The sequence below is a fragment of the Camelus bactrianus genome, chromosome 1 (assembly GCF_048773025.1).
Source record: "Camelus bactrianus isolate YW-2024 breed Bactrian camel chromosome 1, ASM4877302v1, whole genome shotgun sequence".
Lineage (NCBI taxonomy): Eukaryota > Metazoa > Chordata > Mammalia > Artiodactyla > Camelidae > Camelus > Camelus bactrianus.
In genome coordinates this window covers 27,243,751-27,265,608 of record NC_133539.1, presented here as the reverse complement: position 1 = coordinate 27,265,608, position 21,858 = coordinate 27,243,751, and the positions used below count along the sequence as shown (strand labels likewise).

The following is a 21,858-nucleotide window of genomic DNA, read 5'->3' as shown; positions in this document are numbered from 1 at the left end:
GTTATCTCTTACTATTCTCATAATTAATCATTGAAAGCAAAACTTTCTACTTTCTATGCCCTTCGACATGGCTTTATCATGAATTGTTTGTTACATTTGTGAGAATAGATCAAGTGTATCAACTTTTGCTAAACTAAAATGAAAACAAAACGCCTAAATTTGTGGATTGGGGGTCCATGCCTAGTAGGCAATTCACTCCTAACACCAAAGGTCCTATTTCATCTTACAGTCTCTGGGGAGATTTAAGGTGGTTTTGTGTTTGCTGTGGTGGTACTGTATTTTTAGTTTAGTTTTATTTTTTTGGAGTCCATAGATAGTGTACAAACAACTTACAACTGTGAACTACTTCTTCGTAAGTGAACTTGTACTATTGTGAGTGCTGACAATATCAGTATTTACATACTATCAAGTCCAATCAAGAGGACAGGTAGCAGGCAGAGTGCTTTCTGAATTCTATTTGACTTTAGTTTCCTGACCTTCTTTCTTTATTGTTTGCAAACAGAACAAAGGCAGAGGCAGGAGAAAGCGTGAGGCCCAGAGTATGGTAGAGTAGCAGCTGTCTTTGAAATGTTGTTTTTCTGTAGCCGAGGTCTACCCCAAAGAGCAGTTGACTCAGGAACACAGAAGTGCATATCACCTATTTAATTGAAAATGTTTCTTCTCTTTATTGCTAGAATGTAAGGAAAATTAGTTAATGATGATTAAATGATGAGTAAAGTTTAAAATCACTTGCATTAATCTCTCAAAAGCTATTGATACACAATGGAAAGAGTTTTAACTTTCAATTACTAATGATTTCCGATGACTAACTTTCTGATTTCGACAAGTCACTCGAGCTTTCAATGTTTCAGTTCCCTAATTGCTGACATGAGATATTTTACAGCCTAACTCATAGGTTTTTGAGATATGTTTGCAAACAGATGGCAGTTGTGATTATAACTCTGATGTTTGTTGGTGTATAAATGTCAATTTTACATACTTAAACCAGTCTGTGTGTATGTAATTGTCTTCTTTTTTCATGCAGAATTATTTTATAAACATATTTATATGTATTAACATAGTCTTTACATGATCATTATTTTTGATGTGACAAAATTACCTCTGATGATATACCCTCATTTTAGGATCTTTAAATCTTTCATTGAACGTGGAGGGAAATAGGTAAACTTTTGTAAACTCTGCTCTAACAGGGGCGTATCACCCTTTACTCTGCTCATACCGACTCCACCGCCACCACTGTCACCACTATGCTGATGTTGACTCATAAGAAGTTACAGTTATTCAGTGGCTCCTTTGTGCCAGGCACTGTGCTAAGAATTTTTCATTAAGAATTTTCCAGCAATTTCAAATCTGATATCTCATTTTACAGATGAGGAAACTGAGGCAGAGAATGGTGAAAAGTTATGCCCAAACCCCTCTGATGCAAACTAGCAGAAATGAGATTTAAAACAAAAGTTTTCACTGTCCAATATGGTAGCCACTTGGCACATGAGACCATTTAAGTTAGAATGAAAATTACTTAAAATTAAACTAAGTTACACATTCAGTTCCTCAATCACACCAGCCACTCTCAGGTGCTCAGTAGCCACTGGAATCTCTTGGCTTCTATATTAGGGAACAGATGTGGAACATTTTTATTTCACAGTGCTATATCTTTCTGATTCCAAAGTCCATGCATTTAACTTTCTTTAAACTGAATTTCTGTTTCTTACACATCCTATTTTATTAGCTGATAATTCATTCAAATAATCCAAATGTAAGATGTTAGAATCTTTATTTGAAGTTTTCCTCATAAACCCTAAATTTAGGGTTGACTTCTGTATGTACTACACACTTTAGTTTGTGTAAATTTAAACATTTCATCAGTATTTTATTCTAATATGTAACAACACTAATCATTTTCTCTACCTAAAAATGTAAAATTGCTCTTATGAACTTTTCCTCCTCTTACTTACATATTATAGTTTTATAGAAAAGGATAAGTGGATAGCACAATTCATATAAATGTCTAGCTTTTTGCAATTAGCAAGGCACTTTCATATTTATTATTCCACTTAAATCATAGCAATCTCCTGAGCTGGTTAGAACAAGTATTATTATCCTCATGTTACAGATAAAACACTGAGGCTTATATAATTTAAGGAACTTGCCCAAAGACACATGACAGATGGTGTAGCCTGATAATCAACACTACTCCTCTTTTCTTTATTTTTGTCAACTGCCCAGTGTAAACCAGGAAGAAATCAATAACAGAGAAACATCATTAAACTGTGTTGGGACAGGATAAGGAGGTATGGATGATGCTAAATATGATGTAAACATCAAAGAACTGTAAAGATACAGAAACTTGAATAAATCCCCAGATGTTGGATTGTTTCTAAATATAACAGGACTACCGAATGTAAACCTCTCCATTACTGGACTTCATTATAATCAGTTATAGAGAACCACTCTGATACTAATTTAATTAATTATTATTTATTCTTATAATCAAGGGAACACAGGTGGCAGATTCTTATAAAAACCCCAATGCAATAAAATACTATCATTATTTTTTCATGCTTACCAGGAGGGGCCTCTAATTTGATTGTAGCCAATCTCAACAGATAATGTAGAAAAGATTAAACAAGTCTAAGCAAAGGAATTATTGGCTTATATTTTTTCATCCGTGGAGTATCTAAAACACTCCTGCCAAGTTTCAAGCTCCAGCCTTCTAATATGCCCTCAGCCTCCAGTATTAACAGATTTCACACCAGCAACCAAGGGTGGAAGGGAACTGGAGGAGCGGCGTGAAAATGCACAGTTACTGATTTCACTCTCTGCTTTCTCGTTTTTCTGAGATTGAATGCCCCAAACTAATAATTACTGCATGAAAAATGAGGGACAAATGGAAGTGTGACTCCAGCTTGTAAAAAATCTTTGGTGCATAAGACTTTGAACATGACACATCCAGCTTTGCAAACGGTTGCATCCAAAATGTAGTTACTCTGGCAACCAGTTTTCTTTAATCAGGCAACTTCTTAGATTTGTCTTTTGAATATTTGTGACTTAATAAATTGTTAACTGATATTCAGAATTTTTAAGTTTAATAATGAAAAATTAACTTTAATTTTTAGTGTTCATTCATTTAAAAAACTACTTAAGGAATTTCACCTAAATTGCCCAGGTCAGGGGCTCAGAACATCTCTCTAATGCAGGATTTATTGTAGTTCCACTACAATCGTTTTGGATTTTCCCTTAGATTATGACTTTATTATCTCAGATAAAGTTTTTAGATTTTTTTTTGTATAATAATAAGAATAATTTTTATACGTTATAGAAATGCCTCCCATTGTTTCCTTTCATAGGACATTAAAACTATTAATTTAATAGAATTAGCAGAAGTGTCTTCCCAGTCCTATAATTCTGATATGGAAGTGTGATATTCCCTGGGCTAGGATATCAGCTTGAGTTACAGTTTTGGATTAGCCTACCAACAATATATTTGGACAGTTTTCCAATTTCTCTGAATTCATTTGGCTTGGGAAATTTTAACTATGTATTCATTTAATAGAAAAAATTCCAAGGTAAAAAGAGCTTAATTGTATTGATTTGTCAGTTATCAAAGTCCAAAGCACTTTTTGAATATGAAATTGTCAAACATGGTGATATACCATTATTTTTTTCTGTTGGACACAGAACGATTACCAAGTTGGCTTTGGTTCATTTATGAAAATTTGTCTCATAGGTTTCCTTGGGATAAATGGTCTTTTTGTTGTGTCTTGTATTTTACATAGTTTAAAGATGAAAAAGTACAACGTTCAGCTTCTCACCGCTGTGCATCTACGTCACCATCCACAGTCCTTATTTAGCCTCTGGACTCTTCAGTTAAATAGGTCCCTTGACAATGCAGCAAGCCTAGTCAGTGGTTGGCCATGTGAAAGGAGTACATGGTGTCTCATTTTAATATTCTGAATCAGTACATCACAGAAATGCATTCTGAATAGTGCATGTCTCCTACATCAATTACTTGTTTAATTAGTTTGTTTCAAAGCCTAGAGCGACTGCTGTTGCTTGGATGATTAGAAAATTGCTTCCAGTTGCAGAAATCTTTTTCCTGTTGTTCCTCCTGGCAGTGATTGCAGACCGACCTCCCCCAGTCATTCGACAAGGTCCTGTGAATCAGACTGTAGCAGTGGATGGTACTTTAGTGCTCAGCTGTGTGGCCACAGGCAGTCCAGTGCCCACAATTCTGTGGAGAAAGGACGGAGTCCTCGTTTCAACCCAAGATTCTCGAATCAAACAGCTGGAGACTGGAGTACTGCAGATCCGATATGCGAAGGTAAATTGCAAAGACACCCTGGATTTTCCATTTTGTTCCACTTCGGTTTTGTCTCCAGCAACTAGTGTTGAAGTCTCAAATTTTAGAATCAATGAAATACTAATAACAGTATTAATATATTTTTAATTTGATGCTTTATTTTTTCAGACATTTCACTATGCATTTAAGATGGCTTTCTCATAATTTAGCCCATGGCAATTAATTTAAGGTTTTATATGGAGGAGAAAAAGGTGAGGATTTGCAGGAGAAAAAGAAAAAAAACCCCTCCCAACTAGTGATATGATGCTTTCATCCCATAAAGCATTTTTCAAAGACATTTTCCAGTACCATATTAGGTGCAGTGTACTTGGACAGTTCTTCTACTGTGAATATCTGGTTCAGCATTTTGCAGTTACAGAATACTATGCATGCAAACAAAAACTATAAAGCAATGTACACATTGAATGTACATTTCAAATCAGATTGCTAAATGATGAAAGGCCTCAGGTTTGTGGGAACAATTTACGGAGTTACCTTCCCAGGGCCTCACATCCCATACCTGTTCTTTCAGGACTGTGTTGTTTTGTTTTGATTTTTCTTTTTCGTTCTAGGTCAAGATCAGACAAGCTTATGAGACATATGAAAGAATAGCCTTGACAGCAATAAACATAAATTTCAATTGCTTTACTGCCTATTGTGGGCGGCTTCTTTGGAGTTTTGGATCAACATAGCAGTTCATTTTATGTGCCACAAAATTTAATATGTTGTACTTTTTTTGTGACAACGATTGTGACTTTGTTATTACAATTGCCAGAGCAAGATGACAGCATTCTTGCTTTATCCAACTTTACTTTATGATAGAGTTATTACCTTAAGCAAAGGTATATGGGTTCATTATGCTAGTGGTGATTTTAATGTTGAACATATGATCTGTGTTTGTTTTCTGGCAGTCAGTCTTTCTAAGGAAAGAAAGGGCATTATTCCAGCTGGGGTTTGACTTTATACTTATTAAACTGTCTTAAGTTACAGGTTAAAAAAATAAAATGGGGGAAAAAAGTGAATGCTTTAAGAAGAAATCAGTTTTTGTCAATCTGTTTTCTATAAATATCTATCTCCAATATCCATATGGGTGTAACTCAGATAAAATATAAATAGCAAGAATAGGCGTTGGCTAAACTTTATTAAACTTATTATGTGACTTATTAAATATAAAGTATAAACTAGTAATAAAGATTAACCCTTTGATTTTTAACTTATATACCTCATTGTGTACTGCCTCCAAAACTGAAAATGGTGACACGTTAATGCATTTAAATATTATATTTTTATTATACAATTAGAATAGCCTTTTTTGTCTTCTGTCTTCAAGCAATAATTTACTTCACGTTCAATAAAAACAAATTGAGAGTAAGTTTCTGTCTAGTGCATTTTAATGCAGTTATCCATATTCATGGGCCATATACAAAACTAGAATTGCTTTTCCAGCCCAGTGAGCTCTTGATTGTTCCAAATGTTTATTTTCCGTCTGTCTTCTCAGCTGGGTGACACTGGTCGGTATACCTGCATTGCATCGACCCCCAGTGGTGAGGCAACATGGAGCGCTTACATTGAAGTCCAAGGTAAATTAGACAGCATTTCACCTTAAAACAAAGCTTGAAATATAGTTGTTTACCTACTGGCAAAAAGATGAAGCAGATGTCCTGATGCCTGAGTAGGTGTATGGATACGTTATCTGCATTCATGTACTTATCTGTATATGTGTAAATAAACATCTTTCATCTTTTTCCTTTCTGTTAGAATTTGGAGTTCCGGTTCAGCCTCCAAGACCCACTGACCCAAATTTAATCCCTAGCGCCCCCTCGAAACCTGAAGTTACAGATGTCAGCAGAAATACAGTAACATTGTCATGGCAACCAAATTTGAATTCAGGTGCAACCCCAACGTCTTATATTATAGAAGCCTTCAGGTAGAGCGAAGATGATGTTTCCTAGTTGTTGTTCTTTTTTTTTTTTTAATTTACCATTAAACATGCAAGTTCTAACTTGTGTCTCTGTCCTTAGCCATGCATCTGGTAGCAGCTGGCAGACTGTAGCAGAGAATGTGAAAATGGAAACATTTGCCGTTAAAGGACTCAAACCTAATGCAATTTACCTTTTCCTTGTGAGGGCAGCAAATGCATATGGAATTAGTGATCCAAGCCAGATATCAGATCCAGTGAAAACACAAGGTAAATCTTGATTTACTCAACCTTGTGACACCTACTTATCTTTAGATGTTTTAATTTTACAGGTAAATCTTTTGTACTACATGCTAGGATTGCATATTTAACATAAATCTGCTGTCCAAGTTGCTCTTAATTTTTAATACACAGTATCTGCAAACTTTCTTATTTTTCTGGACTAAGCACTCCAAGACTAGATTAATAACAGAGAAATGTTTCTCATTTTATAAAATCACAAATCCAATGAGGAAAAATAGTATGCAAATATTTTTGTGTTATATTCAATTTCTTGATTTTTAAATATGATTATTGTGTCGGTGTAAAATCTTAATCACATAATTGTATTTAAAATTGAGTAGTTTTATTTATGTTGAGTTTAATACTCATGACCTTCTGGATGAGTTTTGAATATTACAACCATAGTCAAGTAATACTGTCTGGAAATCACACAAATGTAAGAGATAGTCATCGGATGAACTTATTCTTAATCCCTCTGTCCAGTCAACCTCTTACAAAGCATGGAAAAAACATAATTTAGGTCGGTATGTTGTTTGGCCTGTCTTTCCTTGCCAATTATGTGGGCCTTGATATATTAAACTTTTAAATGGAAATCATGTATATTTTCGTCAAAAGCTGGGTGAAACAGATAAAAGGAAAAATGAACATATTTAAGCTGCTTCTAAAAACATTTGAAATTGGAAATTTTTTCACTTGAACTACATTCTGGATACACTGTTTTTTTTATTGTCTTTTGTGAATAGAAATTATTTTTAGCTTTCAACGGACAGATTATTATCTCCTATCCACCCTCTTGCTCCTCCTACTATTTTAATGCTTTAATAGTAGTAAAATTTATATATTGAAAACAAGATGAATATGAATCAACTTTTACCTTTTTTTGAAATATTGTCATTACAATTAAAATATGCTTGTCCTTGTACTAGTAAAGAATGGTAATTCTAGATGCTAGAAATTAGAAATATAAAATTCCATTTTTATTGGAATAAAGTTGATTTACAATGTTGTGTTAGTTTCAGGTATACAGAAAAGTGATTCACTTATCCAAATATCTATATATCTATTATTTTTCAGATTCTTTTCCATTATAGGTTATTATAAGATACTGAGTATAGTTTCCTGTGCTATATAGTAGGTTTTTGTTGTTTATCTGTTTTATATATATAGTAGTTTGCATCTGTTAGAAATATAAGATTTGTTTCTCAACAGACAGAAGAATCCAATGTCTCTATCCTGAGTTGTTTGTTTCCAAAGGAAAAATTGTAACTCCATTACAGTGATAGAACAAGTTGTACACAAAATTACTGAAAGACTTAAATTACTTTTTTCCTGGTTTGGGAGAGGGTCTGCCAGCCATATTGCACGTTTTGTCTTCTCCAGTGAGTGTAGCAACAATGCTTTTGGAAGGACTTTTTGTTTCAGAATTCACAGAGAAAGCAAACTGAGTTGTGGAACATGCCCACATCTGTTTCTTGCTGTGTGAAATCAACACACCCAAATGCCTGTATTTGCTATTATGAGTCACTTCACCAGTAGCTTTAATATTCTTGGATCCTGCCTTAAGGCAGTTTGAGGTTTTCAATATTAGCTATGCATTTGTGAAGAATGCAGAAACTATGACAGCTGTAAAGTGAACTTAAACCTTTGTCCCCACTACAGTGGTCTCTACCCCGTAGACCTAAGTTAAAGTCTTTGATTAACGGCGATTCTGTCATATACTCACATGAATGAATTTGTAAGATACATCCTCAGCTGTAAGCAAGGAGATAGTTAACATTTTATCTGAAAATTAATTTAAATCTTTTAAAATTTTAATCAACTTATCCTTGTACATGAAGAGACAGTAGAACAACCTACATGAAATGAACCCATGTCAATTGGGAGAGTAGAAACAATGAAACAGGCATATAATTTTGAAATCAAAGAATTTTTCATCTCAGTTCCTTAGTCCTGAGCTTCAGTTTCCTCGCCTGTATAATGGGGCTAAAAATACCTGCTCCACAGGATTGGACAAGGATGAAATTAACTAACCAATTTATAAACCTACAGGACTCATATTTCTTTTCTATTTTATGCCAGGAGACTTTGTTATTGGACTTGTATTTATTTCAGAGTCTAGACGAAAAATAAGGGAAGTTCGTAAAATTTGAAGAACATAGCTAGTGTGCTGAATAAGAGACTCAGACTTAAATATATCCAGACAGACTGGAATGGTGGGCCAGCACTAACAAGATTAAAATTAATGGAGCAAATTTCAAAGTTTGGTACTTGAACTTGGGTTTTAAAAATTAGCTGTAGAAGGATAGGCTGAGGATACTGGGCTTAAAGGGAGCACATGTGAGCGTGTGTCAGGGTGGTGGGGGCAGGCCGAAGTCAGTGATGGAAGTCAGTTAGAACAACTGTCTGAGCCAATTGAGTGAGTAGTTGCCAAAATTACAGATTTAGTCTCAGCTGGCATTCGCAGAATTATATGCAAATCAAAATCAGAACTGGTCAGATCACAAATGGAGTAACATGTTCTTTTTTGACCACTACATTTTCAGGTAAACTTTTCAGAGGAGGACAGTGAGGAGAGTTTGTGGGGCTGCACTGAAGGCTGAAAATCACATCCTTGGAAAAGAAATCCAAGGACTTGGCATATATAATCCCCAAAATAATAAAGTTAGACTAGGCTCTGGGTTTTTTTCCCTTAATATTTTAAGACACTATCATGTGAGAAAAGTATGCTTACTCTAACTCCAGGCACCAAAACAAGACTGATGAGTGGAAGTTAACATGGAGGCAGATTTAATTGCTAGACTAGACTGCTTTTTTTTTTAAGTTTATATTGGAGTGTCATTGATTTACAGTGTTAGTTGCAGATGTACAGCAAAGTGATTCAGTTATACATGTATATATTTTTTCAGATTCTTTTCTATTGTATGTTATCACAAGAAGTTGAATATAGTTCCCTGTGCTATGCAGTAGGTCCTTGTTGTTTTATCTATTTTATATGTAGTAATGTGTGTCTGTTAATCCCCAGACCCTAATTTATCCCTCCTCACCCTTTCCCCTTTCATAACCATAGTTTGTTCTCTATGTCCATGAGTCTGTTTTTGGTTTGTAAATAGAATTTGTGTCATTTTTTTAGATTCCACATGTAAGTGATATATGATATTTGTCTTTCTCTTTCTGACTTACTTCACTTAATATGATAATCTCTAGGACCATCCATGTTGCTGCAAATGGGATTATTTCATTCTTTCTATGGCTGAGTAATATTCCATTGTGTGTATATATATATATATATATATATATATATATATATATATATATATATATATACCACATCTTCTTTATCCAGTCATCTGCTGATAGACATTTAGGTTGTTTCTGTATATTGTCCAGACTGCTTCTGGGACAGGTGAAGCCCAGCTGATAGTCAAGCTATTATGGCCATAGCAGGAACCTGGGGAAATTCGGTTGAAGGGTACAGAATGTGTAAGTTAAGAGAAAAGCCAGGGGTGGAGGGAACTCAACAAAGACTTGTCGGTAACTAATTCACAAGGGAACAGGCATAATTTCTCTAACTACTTCTGCAACATGGCTGTAAAAAAATTGTCCCCAAGTAGAGATTCCTGTGAATGAGCAGGTCATAAGGTAGAGTTGCACAGATCCAGAGCATGGTTTCCAGGTCAGAGTAAGGTAGGCCCATATGTCACAGCTGGAGTTGGATCCCTTCACAGGGCAATCAAAATGTACTTTCAGGGTGAGAGGGAAGGGTATAGCTCAGTGGTAGAGTGCATGCTCAGCATGCACAAGGTCCTAAGTTCAGTTCCCAGTAGCTCCATCAAAAAAAAAAACAAGTGAATGAATATTAATATTTTTTAAAAATGTACTTTCCCAAATATAAGATTTGGTAATGTAAGGGAGATGACATGAGCAGCTAGCAAGTAGGGGGGAGGGTGGACATTGCCGAGATGGGGGTGGTTGTTGCCTTTGTTACTATTATTCTTTATCCACGTTCTGTCCATGCAGCATTCTTTTTTTTTTTTTATTGAAGTATAGTCAGTTTACAATGTTGTGTCAATTTCTGGCGTACAGCATAATAGTTCAGTCAGACATACACATACATATATTCGTTCTCATATTCTTTTTCATTATATGTTAGTATAAGATATTGAATATATTTCCCTGTGCTATACAGTAGAAACTTGTTGCTTATCTATTTTATATATAGTAGTTACTATCTGCAAATCTCGAATTCCCAATTTAGCCCTTTAAAAAACAATAAAATAATACCATTTGCAGCAACATGGGTGGACCTGGAGATTGTCATTCTAAGTGAAATAAGCCAGAAAGAGAAAGAAAAATACCGTGTAATATCACTTATATGTGGAATTTAAGAAAAAGACAAATGAACTTATTTACAAAACAGAAACAGACCTAGGCAGCACTCTTGAGCCCTGTCTTTTAAAGAATATGTACACAAACACAGAATGTACAGAATACGTAAAGTCTAGACAGTGAGAGGCCAGCTAGTGTAAATAATGAACTGGGGCTGGAGAACCTTCCCCTCAGAGACTGTGTATAGAGAGCTCCCATGCTGGGGTAGCAGTTGAATGGAATCATGTCTGAGATTTTCACCAAGTTTAATTCTGAAGACGTTTTACATTACAATACATTTCTTTCTTTCAGAAGAGGGAAAACAAGAACAACAAAGGCGCCAATGAAAAAACATCTCAATGTGGCGTGATTAGATGTTACTTTCCCTTTCTCTCTACGATGGGAAGTTTTCTAAAACAATATTCTATCGCCAAAATAGTTACACGAGGCAAGAGAATTCAGTAATTTTCATGAAGGGATGAACTGGCAAGTTTACCCAACCAGAGAAATCAGAGATTGCAATGCAAATTATAGTAATTACCTTTTAAAGTGGTTACTTACAGGTTTGAAGATACCTCCTGAAAGGCAGATGATTCCCTGAGGATGGAAACTTACATATGATAACATGTTTAGAAGCGAATATAATATGTGTGTGTTTTCCATACAGTAAATCACATTGTCTCAACTAACGTTTGTGCCGTTCTGTATGTGTGGCACTGTGCTAAGGTGGTCGAGGTTCACAAAGGTTGACCCAATCCCTACCTTTAATAAAAGGACTTTACATGCCTTACAAAATGCAGCTCTCCCCCAAATCCTCAGAAGTAGCTTCCGTGGATATTGCCATTTGACAAATGGGGAAACAGAAAAATCGTGAGGTTAAGACATCTTCCCACAGTTACATGGCTGTCAGGTTGCTGAGTTGGGGAGTTGCCTAGTCTGTTTTATTCCAAACACTTCACTCTTACCCTAGAGATGGACGATAGCTGAAGTTAGAGCAGCGATGGAGACCAGGAGGGAAGGAGTAAGCCTGAGATGGGAAGCCGAGTGCTATCCATCTCTAGGGTGTGACGGTAGGCAGCCCGGGGGCCAGTATTAGCCGAAGCAATTCCTAAGGTATGATAATAAGTGAGAGAAGCCAAAATTATCTCAGTTTTTCTTGTTTTGCTTGTTTATAGGTTGATTTTTATAGGCTCAGTATATAGACAGTCAAGGTTATTACATCTTAGTCTTAAAAAGCAGTCCGAATCTGTCATCTCTTTCATTTATTTGCCTATGGGCCCCATCAAAGGTATTTACTGTTCTCATTTTAAATATTCATGTTTTTGTTTTCTATCCAAACTCAGTTCTTTGAAGGTATTTAATCATTCAGAAAACTAAAGTTCTCGTTTCTGTTGCTCACGGGATGGTAAATAGTCTAGAATATATGTGCCAAGATACAGCACTCTGGGAAGGAGAATTCTGGATGTAAAGCAAATTTTTAATTTTCTTCTCTTGTTCATCCTGTGTCCTCCTTTTCTATTGTAAACCAAGCAAAGTATCTGTATTTAGAAAATCTCTTAGAAATGAGCAATTTTTATCAAGTGCAGACTTTTTAGTAAGTTTAACAAAACCCCTCCTTGGGAAAAGAAGTGCAACTTAAATGACCTCTAGTAACAGTTTAATGCTTACTATGTTCTTGGTCTCCTTTCTAAAAATACTGGTGTTCTTGAGATTTAAAACTCTTAATTGAACCTTTGCTGGTGCTGTAGTAACTCAACTCAGACAAACCATCTGTTACGTAGGTATTAAGTACTCTTTTTTCATCTTATTTTGTTCTCTTCTATTCCATTCTATTCTGTTGATGTTTTCTGTATCCCTCATCATAACCACTAACATCATACATCTTATTTGGGAAGATACCCAGGTTCATCTTATAAGATGAGAAGTGTCTAATTTATTTTGTGCTTGTTTATTCCTTATGCATTTCCATTCTCTTCATTACCCACCTACTGTGCTGAAAATCCGGGCTCTTTTCTTTCTTGCATGGTCAGGATAACTACGGAAGGTCATGCAACAAACGCAGAGGGGACTGTCCTAGGCTCCTCATCCTTGGCAAGAAAGTGACCCTTACATGATGGGAGGAGCCCTCAAACACTGCTGCTTGCCATTGTTATCTTTGCCTCCTGCTCCTTTTTGCCTTCTACATGCCCTCTCTCTGTATGTCCTGTCCTCCTGATCCAAGTAAAAATGTTAAGTTGTTCCTCTTTTATTCTGCATCACAGGCTGGCTTCGCAGTTGGAATGATTCTTCTTTTCTGAGGTTTGCTATGAAGGAAAGGGCTGTTTCACCATGTTTTCATTCACGTCAGTAACGTTGTCTCGGGTCTGACACAATCTTCTTGGGTTGTTGCAGATGTTCCCCCAACAAGTCAGGGGGTGGATCACAAGCAGGTCCAGCGCGAGCTGGGAAATGTTGTGCTGCACCTCCACAACCCGACCATCCTTTCTTCCTCTTCAATCGAAGTGCACTGGACAGTGAGTCATTGTTGCTGGCGTTGTAATATTTGATCTCAGTTTTAATAAGCAGATGGCTTTTGGGAGATCATTATACGAAAAAAAAATACATATACAACAGATAGTTAAATTATATCTACCTGTTGCTTACTTCTCCGTCAATGATAATTTTATAGTGTAAGCATTGTTTATTATGGTAGCTGTGAAACGGCTTTAAATAGAGAAAAATTTCATCTTGTGTGTATTTTATATTATGCTATAGTAGTGAACTTAGCAGTCTCAGGGAAAACACAGAATATTATGATTATATGTAACTTGTGATAGGATCATTAGCGTATGAATTTTTAAACTGAGAAATATTTCTAAACAGTATCAAGTAGTCTTTTAAGATTAGAAAATGGAAAAACATTTTATTTCCTCATCTCCTTGATACCCTGACTTACCTTTAGATGTCTGTCACAGAACTTCCATGATGCCTCACATTTTTACATGAAGCATAGAAATTAATACCTAATATTATATACTAAGCTAAAAAGTGAACATATTATAAAAGATTGTGAGTTTTTTTTAGTATTCTACTTTGTATAAACTAGAAAACTGTGGGATAAAGCCAGGTAGAATTTTTTGCATTTTTACCACATTTCATTCTTTTAATTTTCTAACAATTCAATAAAAATATATGAATGATTGCATTTTTATTTATCATTTTAATAGGTGGACCAACAGTCTCAATATATTCAAGGATACAAAATTCTTTATCGCCCTTCTGGAGCTAATCACGGTGAATCGGGGTGGTTAGTTTTTGAAGTGAGGACCCCAACCAAAAATAGTGTGGTTATCCCTGATCTCAAAAAAGGAGTCAACTACGAAATTAAAGCTCGCCCTTTTTTTAATGAATTTCAAGGAGCTGATAGTGAAATTAAATTTGCCAAAACACTAGAAGAAGGCAAGTATAATGAACTGTGATTACCATGCATTGCAGTACTTTTGTTAGGCTTTTATTAACTTAATTGAAAAATTTCAATGTTAATAGTGACACTAATTATTAACTGTCTTGATGGTGAGCATTGTATTTTGCTAATAGAACCTGTTTAATCAGAACTGCTAAAAAACAAAATTCTCTAGTACTTGACTTGCTTTATTAGAGGCCTATATAAAAACATGCAAATATGAACATCGTATTACTTAATGACATAGATATATTTAATTATTCAGAACTAAAGTTCACGTATAAAGACTGAATTATTCTCAAGTTGCTAGTATTTACATTCATTTATCAAATTTTATTTTGAACGATGGTTTGTAAATAAGGTGAGAAATTTCTTGGTTTGCCCAGGACCTTTTGGGGTTAGCGTTTTATGCCTCATGTCCCTGGAAATCCCTCAGCCCTAGACAAAGCAGTATGTTTGGCTACCCTATAACTGGAAATTAAAAATTAATATTTACATAAAGGTAAATTTTACACATCATAAGTATACTCTTTAAAAATAACCAGAATTTTTCCTAAAATGTCTATTACTTTGATTACAATAAATTAAAGGATACAGTTAATATGATATCATGAATGATTAACATTTATCTTTACACTTTTGAACATTTTTAGGGAGACATGGGACTTGGGTTAGAGGATAGGAGAAAGGGAAATTATCCTGGGATGTTTTGTGGTGAAAATCTGCATAACTTTGGTTATGGAAAATTCACAGTAACAATAGTTTAGCAATATTGAGGAAAAACTTACATAGTTTGAAATTATTCAGACTTGGATGTACATCTTGAAAATATATGCATATGTTGATATAAATTTTATATATGTTTTGCTTGACTTTAAATATTAAATGCTTGCTTGTTCTCTAATGTGTTCATAATACATCTATTTTTTAAAATAATTTAATAGCACCCAGTGCCCCACCCCAAAGTGTAACTGTATCAAAGAATGATGGAAATGGAACTGCAATTCTTGTGAGTTGGCAGCCACCTCCTGAAGATACTCAGAATGGAATGGTCCAAGAGTATAAGGTAAATATATGTATAGTAATGTACGAATGGACACTGCTCTCACCCTACAAAGGGAAAAAAAGCAAGCTTGGTTAAATTGTTCATGGATATTTGACGCCATCTGCTGGTCTACGTAGCAGCATGTAAAATTATTTTTAAAATACTTTCCTATCTCTTCAGTAATTGTGGAATAATTCTTAAGCCATTTGAAAAAAAAATGTAAAAGACAGAATTTACCTGATAATAATATATAATATATAGGTACATATAATTTAACACAAACAACAAATGTAAAAGCTAATAAAATAATCTCTTTTTTTCTTTCTTGAAAACAGCTTAAATACATTTTGCAGAATTAGTTTGCCCCATGGAATTATATCAGATATGGTTTGCTTTCTTTCTTTTAATATATCTGGAATTTTACTACATTGGAAAAATTATTTTAGTGTGCTTGAAAAAAAATTTTTATAAACCTTATTTTCATCTCCAAACAAAATTTCATGTCTTAGAGGAAATTCAATTATAAGCTTCTATATATGTTTAAATGAATTTGTTTAAACATATGATTTATTGTCAAGTGATTTAATCCAGTGATTCTAAATAATTCTTTTTACCTGTGAAGTAATCAACTCTTCACCATTGAATTTACATAGATTCATTTGGAGCAAATATTTTCAAGCATGCCAAAGTAAAACAAAAATTAATTTAGGGACATGAGATTTATCCTATTAATGAACTTATTTTATAGCACAGTCTTAATGAGCTATGATAAATGAATAATTGATAGACTGAATTAGGAAAATCTCAGTAGAGAGTAGATTTTATGTGTATTTTTTTAACACACAAACACACTACATACCTGAAGACTTAACTGCAAAATATGTATTTCTCTGGGCACTGCCTTATGTCCTCATTATTTTTCTAGTTACTAGCTATATTATGATAGTTGGTTGATTATCTTGTATATATGAAAATTTATACATATCTATTGACATGAAAATGATGCTAAGAAGGTGAACACGTTTACCTTCTGCAGGCAATTACATGCTAACATCAATCACTTATGGAATCATTTTCCAAATATAGGTGCCCAGCCACCATTCTCAGAGATTCAGATTCAGTAAGTTTAACAAGGCCCTTGCACGTATAGTTTGGTAGATCTTTCCGGGTGATTCTGATGTGTACTTTTGGTTAAGGCCCAAATAAAGGCCATAAATGTACTTTTTAGTACCAAATTAATTTGTACAATAAGCAAATATACTGAGCTAAATTTTAGGTCTAACTTTTTATTTTAAAATGATTTTTAAAAACAAAGTAAAAAACTCTTAATTTGCGTACACTTCATTTAAAAGGACAACATTTTTAAAAAGTATTTAAAATACCGCCATAAATGCACTGTGGATATTTTAGGGTATTTGAAATTAGATCTTCTCCTACAGTTGAGTCATTAAAAGGCAAGAATCTCTACACTTTTAAGTGCTTTATCATGTGTTTCAAGATTATTTCAATATTGGAATGTGACAGGATGCTATGGTTCAGTCCAGAAAAATAAACTGTTATAGAGAATTTTAAGGATATGAAATGAGGAGATGTCTCAGCTCTCAAGCAAAATCGTGTCATGTAAGCCTTTTTCCCTAAGAGTCAAAACTCATTTCTCTCTTAAAGAAATGCGAAAGGGTGGATTTCACTTAACTTCATGGTCAATTTAAAATAATAAAATGCCTTTCACAACCTCATTGACTGGTACAAAATCAGTTTGTGGCTTTGGTTCAGCTGTGTAATGTAATCGAGGGAAAAAGAAAAATCACAAAGGACTCTTTATTTCCAAATGGTCAGATCCTGGTATAGAGACTGACCATTCATTGGTGTCATGCACTGAAATTATATTGAAATAATACTAACTTTCAAAGGAAAAAAGTTAAAGGTTTTTGCCCATGTGATAGAGGACACTGACAGTCTTAGATTTATTTTAAATCCCGTTTCTGTGACAGTTTAGACAATAGGCTGCTTGACACTAACCCTACGTCTTGCTGGAGGACATCGTAAAGCATATAGAGCATGTTTTACTACTCCGTGGGTCATTTTCTTACAGAAACTGAGTCCAGATACTGTCATGCATCATATCCAAGTTTTTCAACATGCAAAATATCACTCTATGATTAAATACTCCTCCAGTGAAATTTAAATTCAGGAATGATAACATCGCTTGGAAATCTTAATTTCCTGAAAATAATCTCTTATCACAAATATCATCATCAAGTTAGCAAGATATACAATAATTTTTGTATTAGAACATTTTCTTTCAAGTCAAATATGTATTGTTATTCTTCGTGATCTCACATATGTTATCAAAGACTAAGCAATAGTACCATTGAAATGCAAGATCAGAATGCTAACTTTCTTTCATTGATAATAGTTCGACATACCATCGGTGGAATAAATCTTAAGATGATCCTTACTCCTTATGTTCAGTTTTATTTTTAAAAACCATATTGATGTCAAGATACTTCAGATTATTCAGAAGGGCTCTCTCTTTTTAAATCAACTGCTTCTTGGTTTTGACATAAATGCTGATGGGATTGTGACAGCACCAGTAATTTTATCCCAGAAAACTGCTGAATTAAAGTACTAAACCCAGACTTACCTGCTCATTTTTGTTTTGTGATATCTGGTCAGGTAGTGTCCTGTCTAGCCCATAGTACGAATGCAAATACTGAATGATAATAGGTAAGCTATTGCTCTTTATCTGGATATATACAGCTTTTTTGCAAGTTCCTTTTTTTCCCCTGGCAATAATTTCTAGATTAAAAAAAAAAAACTGATGACAAGGACTGATAGGAACCAGGGTCTTTGAGCAAACATTTGTAGAATTACCTGATATAATTCTTTAAAAGTATGTAAGAAAGAAAGTCCAAGAGGTCTTTAAGGGACTACTAACACTCGGTTTGAAAGAGTCTTCGCACAACTAGACCCAGGGGAAAACGACTTTTGAAACTTCCTATATTAGGTTCGTAATAGGTCTGAATTCTGTCTAGGTCTAAAACCACAATACTATGTTGATCTTTATATTAATTTACATAATTTATCAGCTGAAAATGTGTTGTGTTCTTCTCACAGGTTTGGTGTCTTGGCAATGAAACTCGATACCATATAAACAAGACAGTAGATGGTTCCACCTTTTCTGTGGTTATTCCCTCACTGGTTCCTGGGATCCGATACAGTGTAGAGGTGGCAGCCAGCACGGGGGCCGGGTCTGGAGTGAAGAGTGAGCCACAGTTTATCCAGTTAGGTGAGTGTCAGTGCAGATCTGGCTTGACCATCATATCACTGTGCCCCATTGTCCTGCTTTTCTATTTTGTAGGTAGTGGAGCCACCATTGGACATTTAATAGACTATGGAAAGTGACAACAGAGCTGCAAAAATGATGGTGTTAGCTTTATTCTATCTAATATCACAACTAGATTTAAATTTATCCAAGCACACATTTTAAGCAAAAGACTGTCAGTATTCAGTGTCATCCTAATCTTATCCTATTGAATTTTTTCATCTATTTAACAAATACTGTTATTAATTGAGCACCAAGGATATTTCAGTGAACAAGAAAGACACAATCTGCGCCTTCGTGGAACTCACAGTGGTTTGAACTTTTTAAAAAAACACAACTTAAATGCAAAACTTAAACAAGGTTTTGGAAGTTTACAGCAGTATGCCATTTATAGCCACCATTTTTGCATCTATTTAAAATTGTATTGCTTTTTATAACAAAAGATAGGTTGAGATATTAAAGAGCACTAGAATACGGTATATGCTGATTACTTAGAAAATTAAATACAACGTGTGCTTCAAAAGTGGTTAGATGAATAAAAACAAACCAAAAAACCTAGCAGAAGCCTTCATTACTACTGCACTTCACCATAGACAAAGTGGCATGGACATAAAATTCAGATTAGCAAATGGTTACCAGTAAAATCTGAAACAAACAACCAAAAAACTAGCATCAAAATTATAAACGGAAAGAGAAAAGGGTCAGATATTAGGAAGTGACAATTAAATTACAGAAGATACTGAGAGGTATAGTCAGCTTTGTTCCTTGCAGATCAGAAGTTAAGTGTTAGTAATATTTTATGCCAGTTGCTAAATTATGAAAAAGAATCAGAAATGAGTCTTTATATATCACAAATAAGCACATAGTAGTGTTGCATGTTGATAATATTGGTAATATCCTAGGAGTTATTTCAACACAAAATTAAGAAGCATTCCAATTTGAATAGAACTGTGTTGTTAGACATAATGAACTTTGCATTCGGTTTGGAAAATGTCATTGATGTGCAACTGTTAAGACCGTGCTAGCTGCTGTAACAGGTACACTTGCAGAATTTCTGTAGTGAAACACAATAAAGTCTGCCTAAAATCCAGTGGTTGTCGACACTGAGGGTCACAGGCTGATGAGGCTTTCCTTCTTTAAGCATGGGGCTTCCAAAGGGGACCCTGGGCCAGCAAAAAGGAAGAAAAGAAACACATCATGTGTGGGAGGGTTCAAATGGTGCATGTCTGGAAATGGTGCACATCACTGCTTGTCCAGAACTCAGTCTTGTGATTCCAAACAAATATGGGAACACTGCAAAGTCAAGTCGCTGGCCAAGGAGCTACCTCCCCATGACTCTATGCTGTGAGAGTACCATCCAGGCCTTCAGTGGAGAGCTTGCTACCTCAGCCACAGCCATGGGCTCGAATTTAATTTTTGGATTATCTTTAACATTTAGCCCTTTTTTCAACAATGATTATAAATACATGAATTTTAAACAAAAAAAAAATTGCTTTATTTCTGGTACATTTATGACAAAATTTTAAGCAATATATAAAACTATTTTTAAAAAGTGTTTGATGCATCTGCTACAGTGTTATCTAAGGTATGGGGGAAGTCTAAACATAGATCTTTCTACTCAAATAGTTGTGAAAAGTCAGCATTAACTTATTAAAATTGAAATTAAAAGCTCCCTATACACTGTCACGTCATTTACCTATTTTTTATAATATGTGACTTTTAGTGTTGGGTTTTCAAAGATGAATTGGAAAAAGGACCATGTGTAATTTTATTTATTTAAGATTTAAATCATGGAATTTAAGGGTCAAACTGGGTTGTTTTTTTTTTTTTTTTTTTGAAATTGTAAGTGTGTTCCAGTTTTCCATATCTGAATATAGCCTCAGCTGCAGTGAGACAAAGACTGAGATACAGAGGGGCTGTTTTAATTCATTAGTCACACCACACTTTATTCTGTTAAGTCCATCTGGTCGCCTGCATGGAACCTCTCTTGGCTGTCTCCATAAAATCTGAAGCTACCCAACTTAACCTTGCACAAATAGCCATGAAATCTATAAACCTAGCAGATACAAAGGGTGTATCAGAAATAAAGAATAGGTCGGCTTGGTGACTTTCAGAGGATGAAGTGCTCTTAGGATAACCATAGATGAAAGAGTCTGGAACATGAAATAAAACTTGCAGTCAACAAACAGTGGAAGGCAGGTGGCGGCGACTGCTTGTGAAAATAGATTTTTCAGCTTTGACCCTGCTTAGAATGAAACCTGGAATTCAGTTCAGGGAAAAAAGCAAATAAAAATCACACCCATACACGATGTGAGCAGCAGTTCAGCCCTTTTCTGTGGAAGGGGGTCCTGGTTTCCTAAGCCAGTGAATGCTGCTTGTTTTTCCTGCCAGTGTCTTGTCAGGATGCAGTATCATTTAATATGAAAAAATCACCTGTAGGAATTTTTCTGTTTGAGAAGTATTATTCATAAATACTGCGTTGTATCAGTTATTTTTCTGGGGGAAAGAAAAGAGTTTTTGGCTGGAAGAAATGTTTCTACATTAAAGCAGGCCGTGTTAGCAGAATATTTTCAGACTCAAATGATTTCACAGTTGTAAGAAAGCACCCATCCTAATGAAGTGGGCAAACACTTTCTGGTTTGATCAGATGTTGTAGGGGAAGGACATTAAAACTGCAGACACCGATGAGGATTCTGCCCACTGGGCATCCCAGCGTTGGCAGCACTCAGTGCCAGCAAAGTAGAATATTGCTTTGACGATAGAAGAACGGCATCCAGACTTTCATAGACTTTGCAGACGACCCTTTGTGACTTGGTGAAATGGTGGGCTTGGAAAATGAACCTCTTAGTAGGTTTAAACAGAAATGTAAAATAAGTAAATTTTAATAGCCATAAATTCCATCAATTTTAAATTCTTGAATCAAAACAGCTAACAGGAGGAGTCAGGGGCCTTTTGGATCATTCATAACACTTGATAATTCTTGTCCATACTTAATGTTCTTATATCTATTGCTGGCCATGGTTATTATTTTAAAAGAAAGATTTTTCATGTAGTTCTTTTAATTGTAACATTATCTTATTTTTAATTGACTTTTAATGATCCTGAATTTTTAAAGATCCTTCTGAACATACTGTCTAATAAG

At 34.8% G+C, this 21,858-nt stretch overlaps 1 protein-coding gene across 7 annotated transcripts in view; it reads left to right on the top strand.

Annotated features, from left to right (window-relative positions):
- ROBO1 (roundabout guidance receptor 1) overlaps positions 1-21,858 on the top strand; it is a 1,017,320-nt gene that overhangs the window by 942,497 nt on the left and 52,965 nt on the right. For all 7 annotated transcript variants that reach the window (XM_074361428.1, XM_074361430.1, XM_074361424.1 and 4 more), the window contains 8 exons: positions 4,116-4,321; positions 5,838-5,919; positions 6,098-6,266; positions 6,361-6,527; positions 13,296-13,417; positions 14,111-14,342; positions 15,291-15,412; positions 18,509-18,680. In XM_074361428.1, coding sequence (XP_074217529.1) covers positions 4,116-4,321; positions 5,838-5,919; positions 6,098-6,266; positions 6,361-6,527; positions 13,296-13,417; positions 14,111-14,342; positions 15,291-15,412; positions 18,509-18,680 — 1,272 coding nt within the window. The remainder of the gene's footprint in view (positions 1-4,115; positions 4,322-5,837; positions 5,920-6,097; positions 6,267-6,360; positions 6,528-13,295; positions 13,418-14,110; positions 14,343-15,290; positions 15,413-18,508; positions 18,681-21,858) is intronic.